This window comes from Theobroma cacao, chromosome 1 (assembly GCF_000208745.1).
Source record: "Theobroma cacao cultivar B97-61/B2 chromosome 1, Criollo_cocoa_genome_V2, whole genome shotgun sequence".
NCBI classification, from domain to species: Eukaryota; Viridiplantae; Streptophyta; class Magnoliopsida; order Malvales; family Malvaceae; genus Theobroma; species Theobroma cacao.
The window spans coordinates 26,897,501-26,911,880 of NC_030850.1; the positions used below are offsets into that span (position 1 = coordinate 26,897,501).

The 14,380-nt window shown below is 35.2% G+C and overlaps 1 protein-coding gene across 1 annotated transcript; it reads right to left on the reverse strand.

Moving 5' to 3' along the window:
* LOC18613111 (protein SCARECROW) lies at positions 12,384–13,916 on the reverse strand. The gene has a single exon (XM_007050179.2). It carries the CDS (start codon positions 13,914–13,916, stop codon positions 12,384–12,386), a length of 1,533 nt encoding a protein of 510 aa, XP_007050241.2.

Here is a 14,380-nt window from a genome sequence, read left to right on the forward strand (position 1 = left end):
TTTTTTATGGGATTTTTAGAGTTACCTGAAGTATTTAGAACAACTTAGGCATTAGTGCTACTCATGTTGGTGAGACTTTTATAGTTATTTGAAGAGTTTAGAACAACTTAGGTATTGTTACTTCTCTGTTTGCTGCTTATTTTGTATCTTCCTCCCTAATGACAAAATATAAAGATAGTGGTGCTTTTGACACTTAGACAACATGTTTTGAGCTAGACCATTTGAGAGTCTTTCATGGTTTTCTTCTCTTGTCAAAACACTTGGAGCTTTTGGAGTGTATGTATAACGTAAAATGTGAATTTTGGCATTTCTAGAGCGAATACATGATTGTAAATGTTCTAAGCATCTTGGGTAATGCCTTAGAAATTACTCATACCTCATGGGTAGACATTTCTTTAGAATAATTGAAGTAGATGGAACACCTCATGAAAGATGTTCTTCAAATGATTACAAAATTAAGTGTCTCAACACCTATATAGACAAGGCTAAAGTGTCCAACTTGTCATATGTTTTACTTAATCTTCTTTGATATGGGAGAAATTCTTCTTAACTCTATCTTTTCTTTCTTGCAATATTTTTATTTCCAACATCAGTACAACATCGTTGTCCATTGTAGCATCCAAGGCAAATCTTACTAATGGAATTAGAATTTCCACGAGTATTACAGTTTTTCTCCTATATACTAAGGAAAAAGGGATTAGCTTTGATAGTCTTTTCTTGGAAGTTCTGTACGGCCATAATGCCATATCTTAGGATTGTCATGCACCATTCTACTTAGCACTTTGAGCAAAGTCTTGTTGGTAGCTTCAATTTGATCATTCCTCTTAGGGTAATAAAAGATTAACTTCACGTGATCCACATCATAGAGAGCGAGTAGTTCTCTCACAATGGGATTTATGAATGGAGTGTCATTATTTGACAAAATATGCTTAGGTATTTTAAATTTGCATATGATGTTTTCTTTGATGAAATTGGCAACAGTTGGGTTAATTGCATTCTTCAAGGTAGTAGCCTTTACCCATTTGGTGAAGCACTTTGTTGCTACAAGTTTCATGTATATCCTCTAAAAAAAGGACTGATAAACTTAATCAGTTGAACGCTTTAAGTGTGGGAAAGCTAGGGAGTGATGATGCTATGAAGTATTATAGTTGGAGCATGTATGGTGTTTCCATGGACTTGCCATTTCCTTGCATAAATTATCGCATCCATTTCCATGGTAGGCCAATAGTACCCAAGGTCAAAAAGACTTGATAAAGCTTCCTCCCTTTAATGCTCTTCACTACTTCTAACATGAAGTTCTTCTAATAAGAGATTTACATCAATAGTAGAAACACACTTCAATAGATGTCCGGTAAATGATATTCTAAACAATTCATTCACTTTATGGAAGAAGTGTTGAGATCTTTTTTTTAATTGCCTTGTATATTAGAAATTAGTTGAAAGAACTCCATTTCGGAGGAAATTGATGTAAGGTTTACTTTAATTTCCAATGTTTCCCATGAAATGAAATTCTCGCTCGTTTGAAGTTATAGAGCATTTTTTGACACAATTGGTCAAAAATATTATGCTTTTTAGAGTAACCGGTGCAATGATGGTCTTTCCTCTCTATACCACTACTCATGTATTGCTCTTAGTTTTTCTCTTGTTTTCGCTTTGGAAATGCATTTAGCTAGCCCTCATTGCTTCATTTTTTGTATAACACACCATGTATGAGAGTGAAGTGTTGTCGTGGCATAATAGTAGAGCTTGAATTGAGCAAGTATTCTATGATAGGTGCACGCCTAATCCTCTTTTTCATAAGTTGAAGGTTATAATAGTTCACTGGATGGACATGGGGATCTTCTCTTCACCATAGAAATAGTACTTTGATTTTCAAGTGACATTCGAATCTTGAAGGCCAAAGTAAAAATTTCATCTGTATGCCAATTTGTTTATCTTGAACTATGTTCACACCTTATTTTTTGAAATTTTTGTAAAAAAGACTAAACAAGAGTTTGGTAAGATATGAACATTGGCTTTTTAAAGGAAAATTCACCATTTCTTTACTTCATGATGAGATTGGATTTTCCATGGATGCATAAGTTATTGAGTCCCATAACAGTGGTTGCATACAATCCCAAAATTAACGCTTCATAAAACACTTAGCTATTGGTGCATGGGTAATCTAGTTTAAAGGATAAAGAAATGTTGGTCTCGTTAATGTATGCTAAAGGGGAGGTGAATAGCACAATTTGACTCTTGACAATGTGTGGAACTAATTTTCAGAACTTAAGAAATTAAAAGCAGAGTATAAGATGCACAACAATTTAGAGTGGTTCGGTCTAAGACCTACATCCACTACCTTGATTATCCAACTAAGAATTTTCCAATGATTCACTAAGAATCTAGTGAAATTCACAAACTTTCACCAAGCTTTTACAATGGCCTTTCGCAGGCTCAGCCAAAACCTTTACACTAGTTTTTCACGGGCTCAACTAAAACCCAAAGTGGTTTTCCAAGGCTCAACCACAACCTATAACATTCAAGCTTTCCCAAGCTTGAACAACCCCTTAGAGTGACTCTCTCACTCTTAGCATACAAGAAGAAGTGGTAAAAGAAAGTACCTATGATCACAAGTTGATTTGATTGGTACAAAATGAGTGCTAAATACAATGACAAAGAGTAGGCGTTTAAGTGCAAACAAGTGCAGTGAAGCTTTTCTGGTTTTTCTACTTTCTATAGCTTAAATCTCATTCAAAGCTTTTAAAAACTTGTTTCTCATTGTTGGAAGACCCTTTTATACTTGGAGATGCAACTCTGATGGCAGTTTGGTAGTTTATATCCGTTGAAAATAGTTGAGGATGAGTTCTAGCCGTTAATCTGTCTTGTAGTGTTCTGGTTCAAATTGCAGACAGAGAGCTCTTAGTTGACTAACTCGGTTGACTAAGTTGATTCTGTTTCTAGTTTGCAGTTTCTGGCAGAGAACACATAGTCGACTGACTTGGTTGACTAAGTTGGTTCTGTTTCTCAAACTCTTGAGCTCGCCATTTCTCCAATTTGAAGTTTGGTCAATCAATGTTCTTCTTTGTTAAACCAACAAGCTTCCTCCTTGTTATTTAATTACATCTTGTTGATTTTATCCCTCTTTTTCTTTAAAAAAAAAAAAGCTCTTTGAAGATTTAAGAAATTAATTTCATGTATTAATTTCCTACACACTTAAATAAAGGAATTAGATACAAATAAATGAGAAAGTTTTATTATTATCAAAATCTAATGGACCCAACAAGAAAGAGGTCTCATCTTTCACTTTAGAGTGTAAAGCTCTATTTTTTTATTGAAAAGATCTTCATCTCCATTTAGTAAGCCATGCAATTTCATCATGTCTTTTTCTTCTAGATGGGTTCGACTATTATGTAAATGGGAGGATGACTCACTTTTTAAGTGAACTTTTGTTTAAGGAATTAGAACAATTCCAACACCTTTATCAAATGAAGTGGAAGAACCATAAAAATAAAATTCCTATTCTTCTTCTTTTGAGTTGACAGAACATACTTTTTTTTGAAGTTCTCCTAAAGTCGAATTAGATATCACTTTCTCAAATTAAGATGGGAAGTGTGCCAACAAATTTGAAAAAGGTTGAGACTTGATGGCCTTGGGTTGAACAATAACTATGTCAAATTCCCCAAGTAAAAGGAGCCACCTTAGTATTCTTTCACATAAGTCTGGCTTAGAGAGCAAGAATTTGATGGGATATGACTTAGTTTCTACCTTAAACTAGTGAGCCAAGAAGTTGTGGTGAAGCTTCTAAGTTGTGTACACCAATGTAAGGTAATATTTCTTCATTAGTGGGTAGTTCAATTCAATCCCATGCAAGCATCTCTTCAAGTAATAGACTAGTTGTTCTTGTCTTTCCATTTCTTGCACAAGTAAAGCACTAATGGAGTGAAGAGTTGAAATAAGGTGCAATATCTTTGGCTTCTCTTATATTAGCATAGTCATTGTCATGGGAGAAGTGGGAACACACTTTATTTTCTTAAATGCTTATTGTTGTTTTTGTTGTTCATCTTATGAAAATGGAACTCCTTTCTTGAGAAGAGCTTGGAAAGGCATAATGATCTTCCTCAAGGTTGGAATGAACCTTCGAATATAAGAAACCTTCCCCAATAGGCTTTTGAGCTATTTTTTAATTCAATAGAGGTGGCATAGATTTAATAATTTTTATCTTGAAAAGGCCAACATTTATGACTTTCTTGTGAACCACAAAACGTAAAAACTTATCAATCGTTACTCCAAAAGCACACTTTAAGGGATTCATACATAGCTTGTGTTCTCAACACCACTCAAACACTCTTCTTTAAGTCTCTAAGATGATTTGAAGCCTTCTTGGACTTCACAACTACATCATCCATATAGTCTTCCAAGTAATCATGCATCATGTCATGGAAGATTGCTATCATAGCACATTGATAAGTTGCACCTACATTTTTTAATACAAATGGCGTGACGATATAGTAAAAGTTACTAAATGGTATTCCAAAGGTTGTTTTCTCTACATCACCAAATTCCATGTTTATTTGATTGTATCCAATAAATCTACCAATGAATTAAAACATCTCATGGTGAGCTATAACATCGACCTGAGTATCGATATTTAAAAGAAGAAAGTCATCTTTAAGGCATAAGAACCACATTAGCTAGCCAAGTTGGGTGATGTATTGGCTTGAACCCAACCTTAATGAGTTTGTTGATTTCCTCTTTTATTTAACTTTCTATTTCATGGAGAAATACTTGTGTACATTGTTTCACTGACTTGATTCCAAGAAACATAAGCAACTCATGAGTAACAAGTTGTTCCTCTAATTTAGGCATTTTCTTGTTCGTCTAAGTGAACACATCTTGAAATTACTTTAAGAGTTGAATCATTATTATTTTATATTCTTCTAAAAAGTTTTTATTTTCTCTTTCTTCAGCCAAGTTTACCTCCTCCAACTCATCACTTTATAACTTACATATAACTTAAAGTCGTTTCATCGTAAATAGTGCTTTGTGTACTTCCTCTTTTGTTTCCACTTGAAGATAAAACGGTAGCATGTTAGTGATTCTTATGATATGGGCTAGGAGAGAGTTTCTCTAGACTTTACATCTCATCATAAGTAATAAACCATCTTCCCATCTTTATGAGTATAAGAGCTTATTCCACTAAAGTTTTTCCCTTTTCCTTTAAAAATGTATTCTTTTTCGTCCATGCTTGTTTTTTTTTTTTTGCTATGGTTTCCCTTTCTTTACGGGAGTATTCCTCCTATAATGGAAATGGAACTATGGGCCTAGCTATAACAGTTTCACATTTCTTTATTAGCTTCTTAAAAAAAAAAAAAAAGCTTCAATGTAACTTACTTCATGGTGCTCAAATAGTGTTCTAATAGCTGGAATAAATAGTTCCTTCTTTTTCCAATAACCTTTGATTCACTAGTGATGTGAGAAAAGAATGATGTTATGTGTGTGCAAGAACTTTCGTATTATGAGGACATGATAAGCCACATATACTTTAATAATATGAAAGCAAGTTTGGTCTTAAATAAGTCTCATCTTGAAACTCACCATGACTTGTCCTAGAGTCATAATTTCTTTATCATTAAAGGGAGTCATGATTATGGGATGACTTAAACTTTTCAAGTTTATCTTCACAACCTTTAAAGTAGATAATGACATGAGGTTAATGGAGGATCCATCATCAATGAATGTCTTTTGAATATGATACCCACTGACATTGCTCTCCATAGAGAGTGGTTTGTTGTGATAGAGATGTGATTTACATATGTCTGTTTCTGTGAATATTATGGCATTTTCATTTCCACTAACCATTTTCCTTAAAGGTTGTCTTATCAAGTTGCATTCCCCATGTTGCGTTCCAGTTATTTGTACTACTGTTGTGGTTGTTTTCGTCGTTGACTCTTTTTAAAAGCTAAGTTGATCAAAAAATGTCTAAAGCTAGGTATTTTCACGAGTAAGTCGACAATGAAAGAGGTGACCATAGTAACTGCATGTGTGTCCTTTTCTTGGTTGGAAAAAAGGGAAAGCTTTTCTTGAATATGAACAATAGCACTCACATACCTCCAATCATTTGGATAAAGAGGGAGTGGGTTATTTTGAATCTTATTATTTCCAATCACGACTTCTCATTTTTGCTCTTTCTAGTAAAATGTCCTATGCAAGTTCCTATATTCAGTAAACATAGAACCAATCATGCGATGGTCATTACAATACCTTCGATTGGATTTCTCCTCTATCTTTGGTGGTCGTGGCATGTAAGGCAGATTCACTTGTCCATCTATGATCCATTCTTGAAGAAGTACCTTTATTGTATTTAGTGGAATTGAGAACAGATGTTCTTTCTATTAAACAATTGACTCTCATTTGCCTAGAGTCATATTTTTGGTTTGTCATGCAGCTTTAATAAGAGTGACAAAAGTAAGAAAAGGTATGTTTTTCAAATGCACCTTATTTTCATCAAACATGCTTGGATGCAAACTTTGACTAGCTTCTTTTCAACATTCGAATTTTGTATATCTAGTACTCGATCTCTAAAATGTTGGATGTATTTCATAAGATCCTTTCTAGACTTTTGACGTTCCCTTCCCAAATCAATAAGGATCACCTTTTCTTAGGTGGAGAAAAAGTTTTTCATGAATATGTTACATATCTGATTCTAAGATTCTATCGAACCGAGGGTGAAATTGACATATCAAGTCTAAGCTATTAAGGTTTCCATAAACTTCTTCAACTTTAAATGTTGCATAAACTTATTACTCTTAAGGTTTCCACAAAATCCATGACATATTCTCGAGTATCACTAGTCTTGCCATTGAATTACTTGAATTTGGGGCTAATGTAACCCTTAGGATATGACTGGGCCGCTATCTTGGTGGGATATGGTAGTTTCAAGTCAAACTCTGAGAAATTGATACTTTTGTTTTTCTAGTCTAACAATTTTTCAAGTTTTTTTTTTTTGTGACAAAGCTCTAACTAGTTGTTGAAGGAGTCGTTGTAATATGATTCCCATCAACAAAGGGATTTGTGGTATTGACCAAAGGGTTGGTCGTGCTTTCTCCATTTCTTCCATTTACATTAATATTATTGACCCCATTAACAACATTTTCGCTATTATCAGGTGGCATGAGTTGGGTTGAGGAGTTGTAGCATTAGAGGATGTAAATTAAGCAATGGTTTCCATCATTCGCTTGTTGTTATTCCAACATTTGCATCATTTCTTGAAAAGGTTAGAGCATCTCCGTGAGCTCTTGAACGTTGGTAGGAATGGGCGTTTCTTGGTTCTTAGGAGAACTCTCCATATTTTATATTAACGCATTTTTTCAGTGGTTTTGTTTTTACTTAGTGCAATCACTCTTCCCTAGAGAAGGTACCAAAACGTAATGACTTCTTTTGGTAAGGAAAAAAGATGTGTTGCAACAAGGAATGCACTAAAGGTGATAAAGAGGAAGATTGAAGTACTGCTTGAAGTGTTAAGTGTTTCATGGTAGGAGGTGAGGAATACAAATTAGAGAACACGTAGAAGAGGCAAGATGGCGCAGCACAGTGGAGAATAGAATAAAAGTGCTAAGTAGAGAGAGAGTATTTAGGAAGAGTTTGGAGAAAGCCTTTTAGAGAGTAATTTGATCCATTTCTCGCTCTTCCTTAAAGTGCCAAGCTCCTATATATATACTAAGTAGAAATGCTAACTTAGGAGCAATCGGTAGAAAATGCTTACTGGATAAATGGGAATAACACACTTAGGGAGAATACATTTTTTATAAAGAAATGTATTAATGGTGGGAAAAATAACTCATTGGGCATTGTGAAAAGAGCATGTTGTCCTACTACATGTATTGGATAGTGCGTGGACGTTTTGGCCAATGGAGTTTAGTGACGCTTAATAATATGTCACGTTATTTCTTTAGAAAAGCGGAAAACGTAAAACATGTATGAAAATAACTCAAAGAGAGGATAAAAGGAAAACCTTTAACTACCTCCATATCCAAGCCATCGAGCGAAGCTTTCTAAAACATCCTAAAGGTGAAAATAACTCGTGAATCCTACCACTTGTTCTAAGTTACTTCATTGCTTTCCATATGACATAGTTGTTCTATGCTTGTTCTCATTCTACAGAACAATACTTAAAGGAGTAATAATACGTTAACCAAAATCAACTATTTATAAGTTACAAGTATGGTTTCTCAACCTAATGTATTGTGTACAACCATAAAATTAGGATCTTTTGACCTTATGATGCTAACCCCAAATGCAATTGTAATAATCGATTGTTAAGAAAATGGAGGTAATACTTATGGCCATATAATTAAAGATCAAGACAATGAAGGATGGGTCTAGTTACCCATGGAAGAGGTTGAGAAAAGAATATTTTTAAGGGTAAGCAAGTGCCAAAAGGATTCAAAATTGTGAGACAATCACCCAAAAAGGTGATCCTAAAGGCAACTTAGAGAAAATGAATTCCATTCAGGCATGAAACATCAATTATGGAAAAGTCTAGACGACCTATCACCCTGAATAAATTCATGCCAATTCGATTAAGAGAAAGTTTGGTTTCAAAATTTTGCTACCAAGTTTATGAATATGTTGAGAACGAAGATAAAGTGAAGTTTGAATCTAATCATTCTTGTGTTTTAAATATTAATTCTTTTATGAAGATTTGTTACTCATAATTGGACTTTTTTGGTTGTGAAATGTATTCATGAATAGAAGATTATTCGAATCATGGTGGATGATAGATTTGCTATCACTATACTCTTTTGAAAGACAATGAAAGAGCTCGGAGTTCCTCAAATCGAACAATTGAAAAGTAGCTTGATGATCTAAGCTTTTAAACAAGATGGGCAAAGGGATCTTAAGAAAGTTAGAATATAATTTTTTATGGATGACAGGGAATCAAATTCATTGTTTCATCTGATTGATGCCAAAACAACATACAACATGTTGTTGAGGCATCTATGGATGCATCAAAATGGTGTGTTCTCTTCAACACTTCAATGCTTTAATTTTGTAAATTTAAAACCATTTACTATAATAGAGGCACATTTTTCTAATGCTAAGTTTATTTGGAAAGTACCTGCATAGAAGAAGTATAACATATACAAGATCAACAAAATGGTGAAGAAGTCCATCAAGCAAAAAGGGAAAAAATCATCCTCGTCAACTAAGGAAGATTATGAAATTATTTGAGGCTTAAAGAATTTGACTTTTCTGCTCACTAGTTTGGAAAAGTCAAATGTTTCTAAACCTTCATTAAAAAAATTTATAAGGCCATCAAAAAAACCATTGGTTGAACATGATGATCTTCCCTCTCAACGAACAAATAGTTTTGATCCTAATATTTATAAATTTCTAGTAAGAGTTGGATACAAGAAAAAGGATGTCATAAACTTAACACACGAATAAAGTGAAAGAACTTAAAAAGCTACACAAGTCCCATAAAGATTTATAAGGTTTGGTGAAAAAAGGTTGATCTTGTAGAAACTTAAATGCCAAGATTTAGATTTTTTCCATGGAAATTGAAAATTCGCAAAAAGGTTTCAAGATACATAACAACAAAAGAAGTTGATGAGGAAGAGGAATCCAATTGAGCCTTCTAGGTTTTCAAATTTTTATTGTTTGAGTATGTCCACGACTCGAACTTCATTTTTTGATCATTTGAGTATGCCTTCTAATAGAGGTTCAAGTTTTGGTCGAATTTAGCAAAGGCACATCAAAGCTTCTTTAAGTAAGTCTACACATCCAAGGCTTAGAAGAAAACCTTTACAATGAAAGAAAAAAGGGAGCTTCATGGTAGATGAAAGCATTATCTCTTTGCGAAGGAAAAGACAAAGTAAATGGGTTGTAATGGTTGTTAGAGCATTAAAAGCAAAGAAGCAGACAATGGTGTGATTAATCAAATTTCATCTTTGAAGGAGGAAAAGCCTAAAGAAATGGAGATCTTCACATCTAATCATGTGTCAATAAAAGAAAGTGATGAAAAATCTGAAGAAGAAGATGTTTAAGAGGTTCTCCCATTTGAAGAAGGAAATCGACCTACGATTAATGAGCTAAAAGGGTTAACATTGACACTACAAAAGTTCTCGGGCCCAATTCTCATAAGTGCTAGTTTAACTCTAGAAGAAGGGAAATCTTATCTTGATCTCTTGATAGGTATCAAGATGTCTTTGCATGGACTTACAAAAAGATATTAGGGTTGAATCCTAAAATTGTTGTGCATTATTATCTAAATAAATTAAAGATAATTTAAAGATAAAACTCAAATTTAGTCAATTAAAATTCAAAAACTCATATTTGGGCCAATCAAAAAACTATGTATAAGTCATTATACTTTATCTCTAATTAAGTTAAAATAATTTAGAGATAAAATCAAATAAGTTAAATCTTCATGGAAGTCTCTCATCTAGCACTATAAATATTGTGCTTCTGCGAGCCATTTGACATACGCAATTCAGAAGAAGATTTTGAAGACTCAAAAGTTCTCCAAAATCTCAAGTTTCAAGCTATTAAAAAGTGAAATAATCTTGAAGAACGTCGATATTAGGCTTCTAGATTTTTCAAGAAGTTGCTCTTTGATTTTATTTCAATCCGAGGAAAGATATTAATTCTGTTTGTTCAAGATTAAGTCATCAAGACCTTTGAAGTGAATTCATTGAAAGAAAGAATCACAACATTATTCTTTTATTTTAAAGAATTCTCGAAAATGATAATTCTACATTTGATTATTACATTGTTATTTGTTTTTGTATTTTTTTACCTCATTTTTTACACGAGGTTTATGTGTTTACATGCAAATACATATACACGTATATTAAAGTAAACAAGCATTTCAGAGGTTAGCAATTGAAAACTAATTACATATACTTAATACTATATATATATATATATATATATATATATATATATATATATAATAATGTATATAGTGTGTGTGTGTGTGTGTGAGAGAGAGAGAGAGAGAGAGAGAGAGAGAGATGAGTAATTGTTTGGTACAATGAATGTGTGTACGAATTTTGGAAATGAAACGCAAAAATGGTATGCTGTTGTCTTGGTTGAGTTCCAAGCTAGGTATAAGGGCACAGCGAGAGCGGGATGTTTTTCTCAATTCCAAAACACCGAAACCCATCTCGCAGATGCTTCGTGTTGTGCCTTTCTTCCACATCTATAATTTACTGCAAGTACTGGGCCTCCCCTTGCTTCCATTTTTATTACACACGCTTATCATTCACAACCCGCACGCTTATCATTCACAACCCGTCTGACAGAATCCTAAGCTCCAATAATGGACATCAGGACAAGTGCTGTTCAATGTATCCTCGTAATTAGCTAACTACACTAGCATGCATGATGATCAAAATACCGCTGCAATAAAACCAGCAACATATTGATCATGCTTTTTTAGTTAGTTTAATTAAGAACTGTGTTCATTTTAATAATCTTAATTACTTTGAGAAGTAATTTTACTAATTGATCACTTCTTGATATTGTTAATTATGAGTTCACCTAATACGCCTATTAATTAATTAAGGAGACATGGGTGTCATGATCTTTTTGATCTTGGCACATACCAAAATTAAATGACAATGTACAGATATAAAGTGGTTTCCATATATACTTAATCATCCTTCTCGCTAAATCATATATTTCCGCACCTGTTCCTGTATCTTTCTTTCATCTTACCAAGTTCAACCTATACATACGTTAATTGCTCAGATTTTCCCATGGACTCAGGCGTCTACTAAAATATGATCATGAACTCATGTACCGGATATATATATATATATATATACACACACACACATGCATTCAGATTGTGGCACCTAGTCCTACTCATGACTATTATTAAACGATTAAGCCCCTTCCCCTCCCAGATCCCTAAGAGAAGTATACAAACAGATCTAGAGACCAGAAAAAGACCAAACAAATCCCAACAGGGGAATAACAAGTTAGAAGCTAATGACAAGCTGATCTTCCAGTAATTCATTGATTATGAAATGTGATGCATAACAGAAAGCCACCGATCTAATTGGAGAGGAAAAACTGATGACAAATTCATCCTTGAAGCCAACCAATTTGTTGGCTTTTGGGTGCATAAAAGAAAAAAGAAGAAGAAGAAAAACCAAATTAATGTTTGGGACTTTGTGTGCGAATTATTACCATAGATAGAGAAACAAGTTGGTGCTTTTGGTTAAAGAGTATAGTTGCCTGGAGAGTTCTCAGAATCTGCATTGCCAAGATTGAATTATGGAACAAGGATGAGGAAATTACATCTAGTGTATGTTATACTTACGCAAGCTCACAGTAGATCAACGAGAGGAGGGAAAAAATAACAAAGAAGGGAAAAACATCAGGATCAGCAGCTATCTAGAGGCTTGTGATGTCCAAGCAGAAGCAGTGAACAAGCTAGTATCTTTCCATCCAAGTCTAAGTGTTCCATCTCCTTGCACCAGGCTATACCCATGAGCAGGAGGGAACATGTTCAATATTAGTTGTGCCTGAGCCATGGAGTTGCTGCTCATTGGCACCTGCACAAAGCAATTCCTTGCAAGCTCACTTCTCCAATGCTTGAACTTGTCCTCCCCACTTCTTGCAGGGCCTCCTATTGCCAATATATTATTGATTTCCCTATACAAAAGGCAATGCTCGATGCGGTGCCTGCTAGGGTCATCAGCTGGCAGATACGCCCCAAGTGAATCAAACATGGTTGAATAGTAATGGAGAGAGCCCACAAAACGGTCCAAGAAAGATCCACCATGGAAGAGGTCTTGCTCAACCAATGTTATCACTCTTGGAGCCAATTGCTCAAACAGTCTCAATGTCTTCCATTCAGGTCCCGTGGCATCATATAGTGAATGCTGTAGCCAGTGAACAGCTAGTGTCTCTCCCCTTCGGACTTGTACCATTGTAATGTCAATTTCTCCAAATTTCTTTGCGATTGGGTGGAATTCGAAAGACATTCCAAGCCGTTTAGCGAAATTGGAAAGTTGTTTTCCGGTCTCCACCAGAAGCTCCATTGAATTGCCTATGCCGGTCATCCTGACGTGCGGAGGCCCTTCAATACGCGTGGCTAGGATATGAAACAGGGCCGGCCATTGCAAGCCTTGCATGATGTCAAGGTCTATGATGTGAACTCTATCTCGCCTATGGAGAGCCTCAAGGATGGCTTGGTTGGAGGTGAAGTGAGCGAATTTGACATAGGGAGAGACGTTGTTGAAGGCTTGGAAGGAGCAATGAACGCTTTTATAGTTTATCAAAGGAGAGCATATCCCTAACCATGAGTTAATAACCCTACTAGACATGGCCTTGGCAAAATATGCGACAACCCTTTCAGCACAAGAAGGAGCGTAAGGAGAAGCCATTTGGGTCAGTTCAAGCAACATTCTATGAGCTTCCCCAAGATTGTCAACCGAGATAGCAACAGCACACTCCAAAAGAAGCGTTATCAAGCTTAACCCTTGCTCGTCTAACCTACTTAACCCTCTACCATTCACTCCATTTTCACAAAAGTTATTTGTTTGGTTTCCTTGCTCGTTGCTCCATTGGTTCTCTTCACCACTGCCATCCAAAAAACTTCTTCTTACTGTTTTCCTTGCCCTAAAATCACCCAACGGCGATGGGGCAAAGCTATCCTCGCATACCATTGACGTGTCAGCTAGCAAGCTGCTATCGGTTTCGGTCTCAGCTGGCAAGTCATCAATGAGCTGCTTGGTGACTTGTTCCACCCACTCAGAGAGCTCATTTCTCTCCAAGTTTGAGCAACGATTTTCAACTGCTTGTCTCGGGATGGAGCTGACACTCGTTGTTGGAAACCCAACAGAGGCAAAGTCCCATATCGGTTCATGAGGCTGGATCATATCTAGAGTCGCATGAACCACTTCGAACCCTCCTTTCATCATTGAAATGCTATAAAGATGGCGTAAAGGAAAAAAGGAGAAAAATCACAGAAGGGTGAGGGAGGGTGTTAAGGAGAGCTGGAGACCATTTTTAAAGGGGAAATTTGGAGCAATGATGACCAAAGAAATGGTCTGTTACTAAATTTGGGGACTTGTTTAATGAAACAGCGCGGCCGGCATAGCCAGACACATAGACAAGGACAAGAAGCTAAAAGCCGAGCACACGTCAGTTTGGTAGTGATTTTCTCATTATTAACTTTCTTTAGATTTTCCTACAAGTATGTATTGAAGCCATTGACAGCATTGAACTTAAAAATCTATTTGAAGATGTATGAGGAGCAAACTAGAGCGTCATAGGAGGGTGGAATTTGCATCCATGATAGATGTAGAAAGAAGAACTACCACAATATAAAATTATCATAATAAACAAATTAAACTGCAAATCATGGCTCATGTGTTTAAAT